The sequence below is a fragment of the Rhipicephalus microplus genome, chromosome 3 (genome assembly GCF_043290135.1).
Source record: "Rhipicephalus microplus isolate Deutch F79 chromosome 3, USDA_Rmic, whole genome shotgun sequence".
NCBI classification, from domain to species: domain Eukaryota; kingdom Metazoa; phylum Arthropoda; class Arachnida; order Ixodida; family Ixodidae; genus Rhipicephalus; species Rhipicephalus microplus.
The window spans coordinates 8,370,393-8,389,165 of record NC_134702.1 but is presented as its reverse complement, the minus strand read 5'-3'; the positions used below and the strand labels follow the sequence as shown (position 1 = coordinate 8,389,165).

The following is an 18,773-nucleotide window of genomic DNA, read 5'->3' as shown; positions in this document are numbered from 1 at the left end:
ATCCTGCCCTCGACGCCCTCCAAAACCTCTCTGCACTTGCAACGTGCTTTTGATCTGCCTGCATGATAGGCACATGCACCTTCCAGTGACTAACTGACAGTGCCATATAAGATTACGTCACGCTGCGTGATGCCGTCATTGGCGTGGCAGATTTTGGTGATCTGTGACGTCATCATTTGACGTTTTGCATCTCCCGTTCACACCGACGGTGAATTTTCGCGTTGGATGGTTACAGCTTTTGCCACTCGAAATTGAGAGTCCCAACCGAACAACGCATCGGCGCTCACGGGGCTGTGGATCCCGAACCTGCAGTCCTTATAACAGGCGTCACCAGAGTGGCTTCTGTCATATCACCGCGAATCGCATTCGGTGTGCCGCAGGACGCCTCTTTAGCGCGCGCAGTCGAGGCGGCCGTGTATACGTTCTCGCAGGAAAGCATGAAGATATACCTCGGCTCCGCGACTGATGACGTGAAACATGCGAGCCACGCGCGTCACGCCGTCACGTGAGGTAGTCACGCACTTCCGGAGTTTATACGCTCCTCGGAGATCCGCGCTTCCCGCCGGAGAAAAACACGGTGGCGTAATGAAGGGACAGTTGTCACGACAGCATTTCCTGTGTCCTAGAAAAGTTACGCGTGTATATATATATATATATATATATATATGACATCTAACAGGCAGTAATGCCAAGGAATGTACAGAAGAAGTTATTAAAATCAATGGAATGTAATTAAGAAGAAAGAAAAGTGGATGAAAAAATAACCAGCCGTGAGCAGGAATCGAACCTACGACCTTCGAGCCACTGAGCTACCACAGCGGCCTGTGGTAGCTGAGCTACCACAGGCTGCTGTGGTAGCTCAGTGGCTAAAGCATCGAACGCGTTATTCGAAGGTCGTAGGTTCGATTTCTGCTCACGGCTGGTTATTTTTTCATCCACTTTTCTTTCTTCTTATTTACATTCCATTGCTTCCAATAACTTCCCCTGTACATTCCTTGGCATTACTGCCTGTTAGATCTAATAAATATTGTGTCAAAACACGGAAAAACGAGCTCTTAGGTACACATGACGATAGTTAAAGCGCTAGAACAAAACGACGACACAGAGACATGTCTCTGTGTGGTCGTTTTGTTCTCGCGCTATAACTATCGTCATGCCATACTAACAAGCCCAAGCTGCCACACTTCTTAGGTACACACTTCTTTCTTAGGTACACGCTTCGATGTGCGCGCCTCCGCGGGAGAACATCGAGGCGCCGTATATTTTTCGACTATTTTTTATGAAATCTGCGCAATGTTGATACTTATTTGTTGTTATCACTTTTACCTTGATGAGTTCTGCAAATATTTTTTATCAGTTGCGAGTACGGTGTGGCTGCGCTTCAGCACTTACCCGTGTCCCCTCTGTTTTACTCCAGCGGTATCATTCGCGTACAATTCTTTCTTTTGCATGTTGTTTCCGTGAATACGCCACATCGGGGCAATATCGGAAGAACTGGGGGGCTCTTAGCAGAAAATTCAAGCGCTGCGCAACGCCTGTACGGCTCCAGCCATGACCGCTCAAAAAACCCTTGTCCGGTATCAAAAATCCCCCCCCCCCCTCTCAACTAGTCGAGCAAGGTACCTACAGGGGCGGGAGTAGTTGGCGCTATTGTAACGCGGCCGCAAGCCCCGCCCTCGAGCCGCCGAAGCACCGCCTTCGACGCGGCGCCAGCCTCTGTCCGTCCCCCTCTCAACGGGGGAGCAGGGCAGCCACCATCAGCCCACCTTAGTACTTGCCTGCGCCTTCGGCTGTGCGCTACCGCTAGTGCCCGCTCCTCCATGCTGTGCTGTGCGTGATTGACGTGAGAGTCACCGCAACGATATCGCTCCAAACAAGCAGGTGGCGCCCTCAACGATTTACTTCGTTTCCGGGTCGGCGAATTGCCGTCAGAAACGTGCGACCACGGTGTTTCGTCAGGAATCGTGAAAGTTGACCGTTGATCGGCGCTTCTGAGCTGAAAACCTCTTCTGCCTGCTGGAAAGGAGATACAAACTGGCTATTAGCTGCGCTGCACCGCATTCAGCTGGGGTGCCATCGTTTCGACACCGCCGTGACAGATCGGGAAGCCGCGATATTCGAGCGGCCGTGTGAGTTGCGAAGCGTCCAGCGAAAGGAGCCGACGTGCCGCTGCCGGAGTTCGGCGTGGTGCCCTGCACGGGCATCGGCGACGGGTCGGGAGCGACCGAAGCTACTACGCTGGGCGCCTACGGCACTGCCCTGGAGGCCAACTCGTTCCCGGCACTCGGCGGACCAGAGTGGGCGTCGGGTGCGGGCCGCTGCTGGATGCAGGGCCACCACTCGGCGCCTAGCATGGCGCTCAGCACCATCCGACCGCTCCTGACGGGCTACCCATTCCAGGGTGAGTGACTCTTCTCGAAACTTGTTAAGCTCCCTGCCGCTGTAGTCCTGCAGCCGTGTTCTGTATCGTGCACGCAGTCGCTTTTGTCGACCTGTCGCGAGAGAATGCACCGGGCGCGTCATGGTTTACCACGGTTGGCAGATCGCCAAGTTGCTGTAACCCAAGTGATGGTTTCGACGAATATGACCTCTAAATATGCACCCGGATCTCGGATCGCAGACCTCGAATGGAACGGGTAATTTCTGGAAGCAGGCCCTATTCTAACCGCATAGCAAAAGGAGGGCATGCGGTGTGATATAGTGGTGACTGTTTTATTTCTGTTACTTTTTCACCAACCTTTTTTGATAATCAATACCCAGGATTAGAACGGGGAAAGGCGAACATTGCTTGGGATTTCCATCGTATAGATGCAAGCAACGCATCACTATGCACCCTCGATTACCATTTTAAAGATAAACAGATTCAACACTCGTGCTTCACTAGAAAGATTATTTCTTAATCCTGGTGCTTTCATGAGATAAGTTATGGTTTATCGCACTATTCGCATCCTGTTTGCATCTGGAATATATCGCTGTATGTCATAGCACCTGTCAGTAAGGCTTTCAATGGCGGCCACATCGTAAAACTCGATCTTGTAACGGGCTTCCTCGAACTGACAAAAGAGCGAGGAATCGCTGTGTGCGTGTGTGTCTTTTCCCGCACTTTGTAAATTCCTGGCAGCGCGTTCCAAAATGTGTCAGCGCGGTCAATGCTCTGACACGTGCCTCGGCTGATGGGATCAAAAGGCCGGCTGGATATATGGGTGTTGTACTCATTCCTGTATTCATTGTGATAATCAGTCATACGCACACACCTGTCTTGCTATACTCGTTTTGGTTTGTGACTTCTCGGCGATCAGCAGCTGAACAGGTGAGGTCATCTGGTGGAGCTGAGACTTCAAAAAAACTTTTTTTTTTGTTAGGACTTGGCGAGAAAAAACAAATTCGTATGTAGTTGTCAAAGCGTCGCGTGTTGTCGATACCAGGGAACGTCCAGTATTCTGCCAACGCCTTCAGTGGTGCTTATATATCCGCCACGTGGCAGTGCAACCGGCACACAATCACACCGGTAATCGCTCACCTTTTCCTTACTTTTCCCGTGTCCTCTCTTCGTCTACAATTTCGCATTATTGCTACCACAGGCAACGTATAGCGCCCATCGCCCAGCAGGCATGGTAGTTCAAAAGTGTTCTGCCGAAGATCGCCATCGCTAAACATCAAATGGCACCGTATACATACACTTACTTCCATACTCTTTATCGAAACTCGCTCCTGTTCATATTATCAATAATCGCCTCCGCTCGCGCTTTTTGCGTCCCTGACTAATGACACGTATTTATCACGCCGGAGGATTTTTAGGACTTTATAAGGTCTTAAGGAGGGTATCCCTTCCCCAGTGCAGGGTAGCAAACCGGATGTGCGTCTGGTTAACCTCCCTGCCTTTCCTTGCATCTTTATCTCTATAAGGTATTAGTGTCTACTGGCTTAATACATGTCAACCTCAATGTTATACGTCTATGGCCAACGAATTTCAGCATGCTTGGCGGAGGCGGACGGAGAGCCCGCCAACTTCGACAATTTTTCGATGTCCTCCGATCTCAACAAAGTTTCTGTGTATGCTGCAAAGATATGTGCCTCCGTCCAAGACTGTAAGTCTGTATAGTTTTCCTGGGGATTGGTGGCGTGTTCTCTAATTATGTCTTTGAAGGCGGGCAACCCTGTGTTTGCGCCTTTTTTGTCACGTGTGACCTACGTCACTTCGTGGCCGAAAGCAAAAGGTCGTCTTTCTGCACTCAGCCGCTGCCATGTTCCGAAAACCGCATGGTATACAGCTCGATGCATTGTCGTATGACATCGACTGCTTCTTTTGTGGCACCAGGGTATAGGTCGGGACGTCTTTGTAAGCATCTATACCTGTATCGGTTTCAACGCATCATTTTCTCTTTATTTAAAAGTATCGATGACCTTCTCAGCAAACTGAACGATCACGTACATTTTGCAGGAGTCTTTCAATAATAATGAAAACACATTACTGGGAATACGTTTGCAGAAAGCAATAAGAGCAAACTAACGTATATATATATATATATATATATATATGCATTCCATATATACATTCATCCTTCGTCGCTTAAGAATGCGGATAACACTCACGTGCACACATAGATACAAAATGGACACAAAAGACAAATATGGCTAAACACGTGTTTCGTGCGCACCAGTCAACTTTTTGCAGTATAAATAAGTCACGTCTACGCATTCGTTGCGATCATCAGAGATCAACCGAGCATGACATCATGCATGCCGCTAATAATCCGTCGCTCTGACATGTTTGCAAAAGTACACGCCCAATTAAGATGGATTGGCTGTTCTATACGCCGACATAATAACGAAGAAACACGTCTCAATAGTTGGTATATATATATATATATATATATATATATATATATATATATATATATATATATATATATATATATATATATATATATATATATATATATATATATATATATATATATATATATATATATATGCCGACTATAAAAGGCGTGAGCCAGCCAGCGGTTGACCGGCGTAAAGAAATGAAATTCCTGGGAACAATTCATTAGTGGTGCATACGCTCACGTGTGCCTGATGGAATGGCGGTGGTGCCATTCACGAGCGCTCATGTTGGTTGCCTATATGAACATGTACGGACGAATTTCGAGCATGGGCGTTCTTTTTTGCCACAGTGCAACGTGGCACTTCAGAGGCACCACGTTGCTGCACGATAAAACTTGGTTGAGTAACTCAATAACCCCCCGCTCATGGAATGGTGAAGGAAGAACAAGAGAGGAGGCAGGGAGGTTAACCAGGCACATGCCCGGTTTGCTACCCCACGCTGTCAAAAAGGGCGTATAAAGAGGAGAGAGGAAACGGGAGAAAATTGGCGGTACAAGGGTTGACGCGTATGAAGCGGTGGCATCATGCAAAACTCAAAGGCGTTCACATAGGCCCGTATTCCCCAGAGAGCACAAGAGGGCTTTGACTGCTTTGTGAGCCGGCAAAAGACGAAGACGGTGCTTCAACAGCATCTGCACAGAGAGTGGCTCATGGTCCAATCGTCACTACTTGTCAGAAAGTTTTCGTCTCTCACCGGCAAATCGAGGGCAACGTCATATCATGATGGTCGATGTTTTCTTCGCTGCCGCAGACCTCGCATTCTGCACTGTCGGTCACTCCATTGAGGGCTGTATATGCTTTTCAGACGGCAACTCCCAAGTCCCCAACCAATGCTGACGACCAAGCGAACCCTCACGTCGACGAAGTTCGAGTTGAGGGTTCATGTGGTGAAGTCTTGTATGTCTTATGCTTGGGGTGTTCTCATAGAATGGGTATGCATACCAGCACTATTTTAGTCGTGCACGCCCCTACGGCTTCCGCAGTGATGCGCCGTCGTCATTCTCTTTCTTCTCCCACGCGATGTCAAAAAAGAAAAAGCAGTGGCGCAGCCAGGGGGTGCCACATCCCCGTCGGGTCCCCGTTGAATTTTTTTTTTTCCTCGAACACACCAGCCTGCCCCTCCGCCACTTCAAATCCAGGTGGTATGGGTTTTCTTCGCCCGTTCCGTTCTCAGTTCATCCACCTAACGTGCGTTACCCAGAACTACAAGGATTCTAGAAATTGTTGAGTGATGCTTTCCTCAAGGCGCGTGCATGAGTTTCGAAACTGGTTGAGTTTCTTTGTGGTCTTTTTTGTTGCTTTGCTGCAGCTCTCAGACGCAGAGTACAGTGATTGGCTCCCGACATGGTTTCATTTGCAGCTGTGTCATTCTCATTCATGTAAAATGAAATAGCCTTTGCGATACGACGTATCTGATTTGGTGCCAATCACAGAAACAATCGTCTTGTGCAATCACGAATCATTTGGGGTCACATGTTACACACCCTGAAGAATACTCAAATCAGTTGTAACAACGTATTTTTGTTTACCAATAAGCATTTTTGCTTTCTATTTTTTGCTGCCCTGTTATTTGTGCTGGGATAAGCAGCGTACCACAACATCATATTTAGAATGCACAAGTAAAAGCAACGAAACTACAAGATGCAGGCAAATCTGACTTGTCACTGTGACTATTTGCAAAAAAAAAAAAAAATCTGCAATACTTTTTTTTTTTCGTCTCTCTCGAAAGTTGACCGACTCCATTTCACGCTCATTGTGCTTTTGTAGCTCCCACTTCCAGTGAAAGTGCACGTCACCAAGACAGGTTGTTGTTGTTGTTGTTGTTGTTGTTGTTGTTGTTGTTGTTGTTGTTGTTGTTGTTGTTGTTGTTGTTGCTGTTGTTGTTGTTGTTAGTGGTTCATGAGGAAAATGAAGAAGGCACCTAATTTCTGTCTGCCTAGGTTCGTCGTTCATGCATGCGACCAGCCCCGCGCTGCGACTCTGCCGTTTCCTTTTTTTTTTTTTCAGCAAAAGTTGTTATGAGCGTCCGAAAACCACCATATGATTGAGAGACGCCGTATAGTGAAGGGCTCCGGAAATTTCGACCACCTGTGTTTCTTTAACGTGCGCCCAAGTCTGAGCACACGGGCCTACAGCGTTTTCGCCTCCATCAAAAATGCAGCTGCCGGGATTCCATTGCCCGACCTGCGGGTCAGCAGCCCATTAGGTACCTAAGCCACTATAGACCCCCGCGGCGGGGCGAAAGTTGTGAGATCACCACCAGGGTCGCTTGCGCCGTATAGTTGTCCGCCACCGCTGGTGTCCGAAACCACTATCGCGCAGAATTGCAGAATAAGAAAAAAAAAACTTGGTATATAAAACACGATGGGATTCGAACCCGTGTCCCCTGCGTGCCAGCCCAGTGTTCTACTATACTCAGCCAAGCCTGCGCTTGAAACTCCGTTCGAAATTGACCCTGGGCAGGCTTGGTGTGTAGTAAAGGAATCACGTTAATATAAGTAATAAAGCGTTTTACAACAACCAACGAGGAAGCACACATTGCGAACGAGTGGGTCATCAGATGTTCCAACCCATTACTAAAGCTTCAGGCATAATTCTTCATCGTCATCAGGCACAGCATCAAAAATTTTAACAAATTTTCTTGCAACAGTGTAGCTGGTATATACCGCACTTCGCCGACGAAGGATGAAATAGTGGATGCCTGCCAGTATACCTATACTACACAAAAATTGTGATTATTTATGGTGTATACATGGTGGATACCTTGCCACTGTACTTGAAGCGGTTACCCTAAAGGTGTTTAAAAAAAGGCTTTGAAAGGACGAGCATGACTGTGCATGCTGTACATTCCACGTAGGCCTGGCGTTTTTTTTTTTTTTTCTCACCACGTTGCACCCGCTGCTGCGTCGCTTTTATACCGAGCCACTCAAGGCAATGCAATAGATGACCCTACAGCCCTGGACCCTTGTTTCACAACGATTCTAAAGTACTACAGGGAAAATAGGCAGCTCTATTCACGTCCTCATAGCAAGCTGAGCGCTGCGGAGGCAACAGCGCTAAGAAGAATACAGACTAACACTTACATAAACCTGCACACTCTTCACCTGATCTACCCCATGGCGTATACAGAAATATGTGCCCGCGTGGTATGGAACCACCCCAACACTCTTTTACACCACGCGGGAGTGTGCAGAGCACGACGAAGCGCACTACTCCAATGGCACATGCGAGGAATGGGAGGCGCTGCTGTCCACGCCCCGCCCTGGTGGATCAGCTGCGACTGATCCACAGAGCTGAACGGATGGCTCGCGCCAGTGGGGCCCTGGAATTACGGGTGCCACCCTGCCGGACAGACTTCGCTCGTCGCCATGCACTGGAGTTCTAGCCTGTCTGGATCATGTACATAATGATGTTTTCTACTGCTACTACATGCCTGTAGGCAGGGCTACCAGTTACAGCGGCAGTTCTTAAGTGTCACGGTTCCTTTTTTTCTGGGCTTCCTACAAGCAGGATTCTATTCAGTACGCAGGCCGCGCACCGCCTCTACAGTTCATCATCCAGTATAGCAGACTTATGTATACCCCTGTCGCACGGCCACCACCGAACTCTGTTAAAGTCCGTCAACGTAAAGCTCTGCTAGGTATAGTTCGACGAAGATGGAGTTGTCAGTGTCGCGCGGCAATGATGAAGTTGCAATAGTTGCCGCGAGGGGGCTCAGCCATCCCTGTTTGAGTTTCGCAGAAGTATCCCAATCTCGTCTCTAGTTGCTTATTCTTTGAATCTTCTTTACGCGGATTTTACAAGAAAAATACAATATAAAGTACGTCTGAAGCAAACAAACGACTAAAAATTATTTCCAATGGAAACGCGTTTGCTAAATGTAAGGGGTCGTGGATCTGGACGACGACGTTTACTCGATCAGGGCTAGCTCCACCTTCTCTACTTCTGTCGGTACATTATCGCCAAGTCTTCTGGCAAGCACCTCATTTATAGCACCACAGTGCACTGCTCTGGTGGTACACCAAAACCATCGAGCGCGCTCACGTGGAAACACGCGATGTCATGCAGCACCCGAAGTTTCTCTACTTCCTTGGAACTCTTCACGGGCGACAAGGCAAGAAGCTGTCATGCTCGTTGACTAGTAAATCTTGTCGACCGAAGCGCTCTTTCATTGTTGTAACGGCGATATCATAGTTGTTGTCAGCCAGCCTGATGTCTTCGATAGCTCGCTTGGCCGCTCCCGTCAGGTACGTCCACAAATACTTAAATTTCTCGATGGGCGGCAACTCGGTGTTTTCGTGAAATGTGGCGCTGTAATGGTCCCAGAATTCTCGCAACTGACGTAAATCTCTGGCATAGGCCGGGGCTTGAAGCGTCGGAAGTGCGACCGATCGGTATAGCGGGGCTCACTGACGGGTTTAATATTGCTCTGCATTGCTGGCATCTGGTCGCTAGGAAGAACTGCGCATCAGCAATCGCATACAAAATCTTCTTGTGGTGTTCGTTTGCGCCTTCGACTTTTTCTTCAACAGCGTCGTTTTCAGTGAGATCAAGAATGTCTTCGTCTGGCGGAGCTCAAGTTCTTTCGTATTTAAAACGGCGACTTGCCTATTGACCACGTGCGCTTCGGTGTCGGGGTCCTGCGGCAGTCCTGTAAGGAGCGCAATATTCCGGAAGACACTGGCCCTGACAGTTCCACGTACCTTTCGAAGCCGCTCGGTCGAAAGCATCGTTGTCCAGCACCAAATGATTTTCAACATCCTCCTCCGAGGAGAAAACGATACGTCCGTCAGTCATTTGGTGGCTTTTATTAACCACAGTTTTTGCACCGTCGCTGCCAGTTCAACACTGGCAGCAACGCTGGCTACTCTGTGCCATACGCTATACGTCTGTTTACTATTGCGCCGTGCTCGACGGCTATAGCTGTTTTTGTAGCCCGTGTACGAAAGTTCTTGCGTTTTCTTCCCTCGTGACTGCACTCCAAGTTACCCTTGAATTAGATCATTCTTGCAGCCGTCGAAGCAAGTGACGATGTTGCAGCCCTGTCAGTCGTTCCTCTCACGGGCTCACGCAAACACGGCGACGACAACAACCGCACGCATGGATGATATATTTTTAAATGGCGACGCCCAGCCAAACTCACGTGGCGCGGTCTGGAGGGCATCGGTGTGGAGAGTATAGCTGCACTCTGACGGGCGTATATATGTGTAAAGAAACACGCCTTATGAATGATTACTGCGCTGAATGATGTACAACTAAAGCTGTCTATTGTTAGTGGGCCTACGTACGTTGCGAGCGACACCAGTCTCTTCTTCCGCGATTGTTTTGTTTTCAAGCAAAGCTTCGATTCGGCCTAGTTGGTACGTAATTGTGATGTATAGTTGCGCTGAGTGAATTGCAGGAATGACTAGTGGTTGTGGATCACTTCTCCTGTCCAGCTATTACGTAAGCCATTCGTGCATTTCGTTCAGCGCAAGAATTTGTTTTCAACATGAGCACTTGAGGGATTCAATAAACGTTGTTTTCTCGCACGCTAATATGTATAAAAGTCCGTATAGTCTTTAGCACTATTTTTTCATCGTTGCAAATAAAAAAGAAATGAAATTCACTCAATGTTCAGAAGGTAGGCAATAAAAACAAAAAAGGCCGAAAATAACAGCTTTTTTTTAGCAAGTGCTTTTTTTTTTACCATTTGACCAGCCGGCTTCTCTCCGGGGTTTGGTTGTGCTGCTTGACTGCCGACCCGCAGGTCGCGGGATCGAAACCCAGCCGTGGCATTTCGATATGCGTGTTAGGTGCACGTTAAAGAACCCCAGGCAGTCGAAATTCTTGGAACCTCCTACTACGCCGTCTTTGACGATATTTGGGGCATTAAACCCCAACAATTATTACTCGCATCGAGATTCGCTCAAGTATACTCCGACGCGAACACTTCAACGTACAGTGCGTTTGCGTGAATACGTGGGTCAACGTAATGAACGAATTTGCCATAACTCCGGGAGTGCGTAACTTCGCGTCTGTGTTCTCGGTCGCAAGCAGCATGAATGCGTTTGCCTTAGCGCTTCCGTGCACCAAGGTGGCTGCATAACGGATGCGTTCACACCACGTGCGCGTGAAGAACGAGTGTTAGGTCGCGTCTAAACTGCCTGAAGCGTTGCTACATCGGTAGAGAACAATATTAATAAAATTAGGACCTCATTTCGCTATCAGGCAAATGGGGAAATGGACTTGCCGTAGACGTGCCTGTTATTTATTTATTTATTTATTTCTTCTTTTATTAAGTGTGAATACACTTTATAAGCGACCTCAAACCATCCACCGCCGTCGGCGGCGTCCGCAGTCTTCTCTCTATCTTTAAAAGAAAGAGGACTTGGCGGGCCGCAGCGCGACGCTCTACCGAATAAGCCACGGACGCGACGCTGATATCGGTGTCAGTAACGCGCCTTATACCCCCTCCCCCTTCGCTCGCTCCTCCGCTCTCCTCGCTCGCTGCAGCTGCGCGCGCACCCCTCTCTCTCGCGCGCCCGCCTTCTCTCTCAGTCTCCCGTCGAGAGCGGGTCGTGAGGGGGAGTAAAGTTAAAATCCGTTGGCATTCGCCAGTGAGTTAACGTAAACTCCCCCGTGTGATCAAATTGCGATTCCCAGGAACCATTACACCATAAAGGCACCATAGTGTGATTAATAAATATAATAGTGCGAATTAATAAATACCCCTCATAACATCACCCCGTGTATTCGCACTTAACCATGTTCACCCTCGGGGAAATGCTTGGGAGTTTTTTTTTCTTTCTTTCTGACTGCTCAATCAACGCCTCCTCTATGGTTCAATGATCCTTTCTAACTGTTGCCACAGGCAGCCACAACGGTAGTGCACGAAACAATAAAATGCAACAGTAGCAAGCAATACCAGAAGGTGTCAACATATAATGACAAGTTATTTCAATAAAAGATCGTATTAACATATGAAAAATGGCTTGTCACCGACAATTTCACTATTGAAAGATTACTATTTATTAGAACATGGTGCCTAAAACATGCATGAAACCGGCGCACCCATGGTGGTCTATATGTGTCCACCAGCACTTCCGTCATTGGCAACTTTAACGCAACGGCTTCAAATGTAAGGGCCAAGGTATACCATAGTAAATACACCAGCACTGCCGAGAGCGGTCGAGATACGTTATGTTTAGCTGAATATTGCGCCGGGACGGCTTTAAGCTCTCCCATAGTAGAGTACTCTGTGCTCTAAATCGTTACCCCCTTTTTCTAACCCCCCCCTCCATAGTAAATACACCAGCACTGCCGAGAGCGGTCGAGATACGTTATGTTTAGCTGAATATTGCGCCGGGACGGCTTTCAGCTCTCCCATAGTAGAGTACCGGTTACTCTAAATCGTTACCCATTTTGTTTTCTAAAAAAAAAAAAAACTCTACCAACAGGATGGCTTTGTGCTCTTCCATGTAAGAGTACCTTGCACTCTAAATTGTTAACAACTCCTTCTAAGCACACGCTGGCCATAATTTTTGTCGACAAAGCAATGGCTTCACCGTGTGTGAGGCCCACGGGATGATCTCCCATAGTAGACTATAGTAGAGTACCGAATAGTCTAAATTGTTAACTACTTTTTCTAAACACATGCTTTGATAAGCACGTGTTGAGGCAATGCGTCGTTGCTCGTGTTTTCTGGAGGACCGTGCATGTTGAATTTCGGGGCTTCGGAGTAAATCGCTTCGTTTATTTTGGCCGTTCTTCTCGAGGCCGCTTCGCCGGTCTTCTCATTGTTGCTGGTGCTTACTGTCTTTGGCGCAGTCGATGCGAGGCGGTTGCAGCAGGCCGTCGCCGTCGTGCTTTCTTCCCGATCTTGGAGCGACTGTACACAAACCTGCTATCTGTTCTGTCGGATAGCAACTCTTCTTTCTCGGTGAGGAGGAATTCCTTCGACACTGGTCCTGCGCTTTTGTGTCCGTCTGTGAAAGAAGCTTTTTCTTGGTTCTGGTAGGCTGATGTTTGTTTAGTACTGGCAGAAATATCATTTAAATACTTAACATATACATATTTACGTCTGTGTGTTCGTTTACCATGTAATGTGCATATGTAAACATATCTTTTTGTAGCAATTCTTGGTGTGTTTGTGAGCGTTGTGTTCCGCCGCGATGTTCTGTTGGATTGTAACTGATGTTCGCTGTTCGTGAGAATGAATTTATCTAAACGTAAAAGCTTCGCTTACGAAAAGAATCGGCTCGCCGGAGACCCCCAACATGAGGAAACAACAGCAGCACTGGCCACGCCAGTCTCGTAATTTTGAGGGGTTTAACGTTCCGAAACAACGATATTACAAAGAGGGACACTGTAATGGGGAGCTCCGGAAATCACGACCACCTGAGCTTCCTAGCGGGATTTAGGAACACGGTCCTCAAGCTTTTTCGCCTTTATTGAAAATGCGACCGGGATTCGATCCCGGTACCTTTGGGTAAGTGTTTTGCACCATGCTCGCCACCACAGTGCGCGCTGCGGGTGACGTCAGCATAAATCCATGTATATACCAAATTCCTTGTCATGAATTTATGCCAGTGTTCCACAAAAATGCACTTGCAAAGTATATATAGCACTTGCACAGCAGGCCTATTGACGCTAAAAGCGGGCGGCGATAACCGACACAGTAATCACACTGAAGCGCTGTGGTCGATGTCAATTGGTTTGCCATGCCAGAATTGACATTAGTATGAAGATAAAATACCTTATCGGCATTTTCTAAGTTCACACCTACTCACAGCCGTCTCTGCAGGTTCGTATGGCGGAGTAAACTCAGCTTGGAAAAGTGGTGTCAGTACATCCTTATAGGACGATTTTTAATCGCACGGGGCTTCCTTTCTGACTTTTCGCGTACCTTTGTCCGAATTCGTTGTCCGACACTTTCGCACATATTCCTTCAGGTAGCGCGACAACTCGGCAAATTGGCTCAAGTGACGTCGACCGAATCTCACATTGTGACACAAGAGGAGGCATTTCGTATGTCACGCATCCCGCGGCTGCATCATTGGACACATAAGCGAGTAGCGATGGGTGGGACGTGCACTGGAAATGATTTCCCTGCGAATGCGAATGTACCGATAATTAAAAAAAAACACACGGGCCTAGAATTCGTGCTTCAGGACACCACTGATGTTCACGTATACGGGCGAACTCGTGAGGGCGTTGCTGACGCTCTACGCAGCGCCATGGACATAAAGGGGCGAAACTCCAGAGCATGATCAAATTGACGCAGATGCGGTAAATGTCCTGCGTCCTCTGCTACAGAAACGCCCATTTGCTAGCACGCTGCTGCACCACTGTGTTGCAATCGTGCAATCGGCTGTAAAAAGTCTATAGCTATTGTGTGGCAAGGACGTGCATGGTGTAGCGCACTTTTTATGTCCTTTATGCCCTTATAGTGCGGACAATCAGAAGGAGTATAGTGGGCCGTGTCAAATTCTGACACGGCCCCCTAAAATGACACAGCGGTAATCAAGAAATGATGTTTGCTATCACTCGTAGGCAGTAAAATTTTTAAATGCAGATCATTTTATAGTCCCACCTACTCGCAAATCTGGCCTCTGTGGCGGCGTCGGCAACCCCACTGCACTTGCTCGCGTCTCGTGCGGCATACTTGGGTCCCAAGCTTTCTAGGTTGCCGCTTCTTTGTCCAAATACGCTGGATTCAATCTCAGTCGTGATTGTGATTCCCATGCTGAAGCATGACCAGCTGAAGATCAACAAGTTTCGCAGTGCCAGGCTTTGCGCAGCTTAGTGCAAAAAAGAAAAAAAAATTCCCCACCCTCTTTTGTTTGGTACGGGGAGGTTGTGAAATGCAGAAGTACCCGTGCGCATATTGAACTTCACATTTATCAAAAAAAAACCCCTTGACAGATCCCATAGGCAATTGACGTTAACCCGATGTGACGGCTGTGTCAAAGGAGTACATATGTAATGTTTATGAAATTGGGTAGGCAGCACTGCAACCACTCTTCCCGTTTCACGAAGATTAGAGTCTATTTGAAAAAGTAGTTGCGATACTTGACGTAGCTCTGTGGTAAAATGCTTCATTGCCACGCAGAATGCTTGGGTTCGATTCCAGCTGAGACCCTGATATTTATTATTTGCATTCGTCGGGTCGACGCTACCAACGTCGGGTATTTCTTAACACTCACGCGTTAAAATTGCCCATGTGTTTTCTCGTCGTTCCTGGGTAGATACTAAGTGTCGATCACCTGTGGCACATACCCGCACACCAGAGGCACATACCCGCCCGTGGGTATGTACCGCTGTCTGGCGGGAAGTGTTTGACGACGTATGCGACAGGATTGTAACACATGTCTTGATCAGTGCGTCATATTCGTGAAACCATTTTACCCTCCCATGCTAATTTCGGCTCACGCCAAGTTAAGGGGGTGACCACGAAAGCACCAAAACGTAAGCGGCTAGCTACCTAGCTAGCTCCGAGCGATAGATAGATAGATAGATAGATAGATAGATAGATAGATAGATAGATAGATAGATAGATAGATAGATAGATAGATAGATAGATAGATAGATAGATAGATAGATAGATAGATAGATAGATAGATAGATAGATAGATATGCTCAAATTTGCCGAAGTTCGCTAAAAATGCTTCACATTTAGAAAGACTAGAAATTAATCCGTAATCTAGGACTGTAGATGGCTTGCCCTGACGTCGTTAAGGTCACTGTGTTGGAGTACGAACGTGTTGGGCCGTGAAATTAGTGGTGTGACGTTCTCAGTGCATTGTATATGTGCTGGTTATTTCGTTATTGAAATACAGAAGCCATGAACGTTCCGGTGGCCACGTTAAAGCATTGAAGCAGGTCAACAGCAACGTGTATATGCTGTCTGTCTGTGTGGTGTGTCACCCTATTGTAGTTTTGCACGCAAAACCCCCCGGAATAGTTACAGCTCAGCGTGTCTCGTGCGGAATGGCTAGTGACGAGGACTTTCTGAAGGGAATAGAAAAGTACCCATTACACAGCGGCGTGTCATCTGAAAAAAGAAAAAAGAATGACGTCGTCAAGGGGGAAGTGGCCTGCTTTTTTATAATATAATGATTCCTGAAGACGGAAAGACGCGGTCTCCGCTGCGGCTGCACGCGACCGTGTGTAGTACACATCGTACACACACGCGCGCGAGAGAAGAGAGCTCTCGCTAATCGAGTTAAGCGAATCACTCGGCCGAGGGCGAAGAAGAGGCGCTTTGGCGGCGGCCGCTTTGAAAGGGATCTGCGCCGCCGACGCTCCCACGGGCCAATTACTCCCGCCAATTACGGGCTCCTCCCCGACTCGTGTTCGCCACCTCCTCGCCGTCGCAGACACCATCCCGCCCGGTTCGGCACACAACAATGTGCACTGCACGCTACGCATGCAATGCTGCTCCGGAACGCGCATCAAGAACCGCGCATCTGCCGGGACAAGCTGCTTTTCTGCTGTCCTGCAGTATGGCCTCCCCCCTTTTGATGGAATCGGAGAAGGCGCCCTTTCTTGGGGAGGTTTTGGAGCCAACTCGGCCGGTGAAACCAAAGCACGCGTATGGAGATGGTATACCGTGTGTATACCGGAGCTGAGAGATGTACGGCAATGATCGTTCAATATGGGTATTAGGATTACACAGTTATAGATGTAGGAAAGCTGGTACGGAAATTCGACTGTGCCATCTGCACCCGTGTAGATGGGTGTTGTGTGTGCGTGGCTGTGCACGGTGTCCATTTTCAGTGCCTTTTTTTGCGCTGCTTGCACGTGCTCGACATTTATCGCGGGACTGGCAACCCTCGGGAGCAGGAATGCGTCCCATTTTGTGTACCGAATGAGTAGTGCAACGGTGGCCTAAGCTATTGTCACAACTCGCACAGGGGTGATTATGTTTGACCGCCACACACGTAAGTTGAAAAGTGAAGTCTGCTGAGAATTTCGGCTTAAGGAGAAAAGGAACTGCGGAAGCTATGATTGAAAGTGAGTGTGTAGTTTTTGCGCACACCCTCGAAGAGGAACATTCTATAACACAATCGAGCGTGCGTGACACGCGCACACACTTCTATGTACCCAAGCGAATCGAACTCTTGGACGTGCTTTTAATTCCACTCCTTGAGCGTTGCCTAAACTAAATGCCATTTATTTAGTGGCACGAACGACGATTCACTCTTGTTTCGCATTTCTGGTTTTCTGAATACTTTGGAGAAGCGTTTTAAAGAGTAAAGCTGGTATGAAATGAATGGTTGCGATTCAATGTAAGCAACTATCGGATGCATACGATATCTGAGCATAAGTCTACATAAGTCAATGACCCCAGCATAATCAGCTGCGATCGTTGCGATGCCTGGCGGAGCTCATCTAAAACGCAAGATTCTTTCTATACGCCTTTGAGATCCGCATAAGTAGGTTGACAAAGCACTAAGCTAACTCGAGGAATGTACCAGAGGACACAGACGCCAAGGTATACAAGTGCTGTGCTGTCACGCCCTCCATTGTGGTCACTTTAGCTTTTTAGGGGGGAAGCTCCTTTGGCCGTGAGTCGTTCCCTCCTCCGTATGTAGTATGTAGCCACCTCTAATTTATGACGTGCTCAATAGATGGCACTGTGTGTGTATGTCCTTGGGAATAATATAATTAGATGGCGTTAGTGGTTTTCACAGCATAGCCACGGAGTGAATGAAGATCAGTGAGGCGAAGCATCCGTCCCTCCGTGTGTCCAGCCTTCCGCCCGTGAGTCCGTCCGTCTGTCTGTGTCTCCATCCGTCCGTCCGTGCTCCCGTCCGTGCTCCCGTCCGTCTGTTTTTTTTTTCTCTCATGCACCAGATTATCTCGAACAGACGAGCTTGTTAGTCGTTATAAACGATTCGTATTTTACTTTAGCAGCGCGGCTCTTGAGTTTTCTTGTCGAAGCCTACAGCAGCTTCTTGGACTTGACATTTGTGTCCCGTCGCTTCGCCACAAGTGTCAAGTGGTTTTTAGACATCGAGACGCATGGTAGCGACCACATCTCCAGTTACCTCAACATCAAAGGCTTCGGCAGCGCTCAACCGCCGAAAATCATCCGGAGGACCGATTTGTCTGCATTCACAGCCAACATAGAAGACGCGTGTGCAAAAGGCTTATCCTCTAGTATTGAGCAAGCGATCAATAAAGCAGCGCACAGCGCTGACGTGCTCTTCAAGGCCCTCGGAAATGGACGTGGAGCTATAGAGCGACTTCGCGTGATTCGTCGGCGTGCAGAGCGCAGATATCGGCGCGCAAAGTCCCTTGAAGACCTACGCTTAGCAAGGTGCATGTGAAAGGAGATCCAGCGTCGTGTGGATTAGCTGGAGTTCCAACGGTGGGCGAAGTCTTGCGATTCTCTAGACCCTCGCAAAACCACTTTCGCAAATATGGCAGGATGTCGCGGGCGAGGCCTATGTACGCGCGTTTCCCGAACAACGTGTTCCGTTTAAAGCCTTGGCACTTTTCCAACGTAGAAAGGGCATCGAGATAGCAGAAGATTTTTGTAGCAAGATTGCAGGCCCATCACATTGCACAGGAGTCCTTACTGCTGCTACCGTACCACACTCCCTTGATCCGTGCATGGACCTGCCTTTTTCAATGGAAAAGCTGGACGCAGCTCTTCTTGTAATCGATCGTCGTCGCCCGGGCCAGGTGGTATATTATGTCGCCTATTGTGCAACCTCGGTGATCGCGCACGTAGTGCATTACTGCATTACTGGACGAGTTTAATGAGTCTTGGCGCAGCTGGAGCTTTTCCCCAAAAAATAGAAAACACGCCGTTTGGTTCCAATTCTCAAACCTGGATAATCACCTCTACAGCTGACGTCATACCGACCAATAGCGTTGGCTAGTGGCGTGGGCAAGCT

General features: G+C 48.1%; 1 protein-coding gene across 1 annotated transcript in view; it reads left to right on the top strand.

The window, feature by feature from the left end:
* Positions 1-1,765: 1,765 nt before the first annotated feature.
* Positions 1,766-18,773, top strand: part of LOC119163989 (paired box protein Pax-3-A) — a 70,299-nt gene continuing 53,291 nt past the window's right edge. The window contains exon 1 of the mRNA XM_075888821.1: positions 1,766-2,401. Within this exon, the coding sequence (XP_075744936.1) occupies positions 2,326-2,401 (76 nt within the window). The 5' untranslated portion in view covers positions 1,766-2,325. The remainder of the gene's footprint in view (positions 2,402-18,773) is intronic.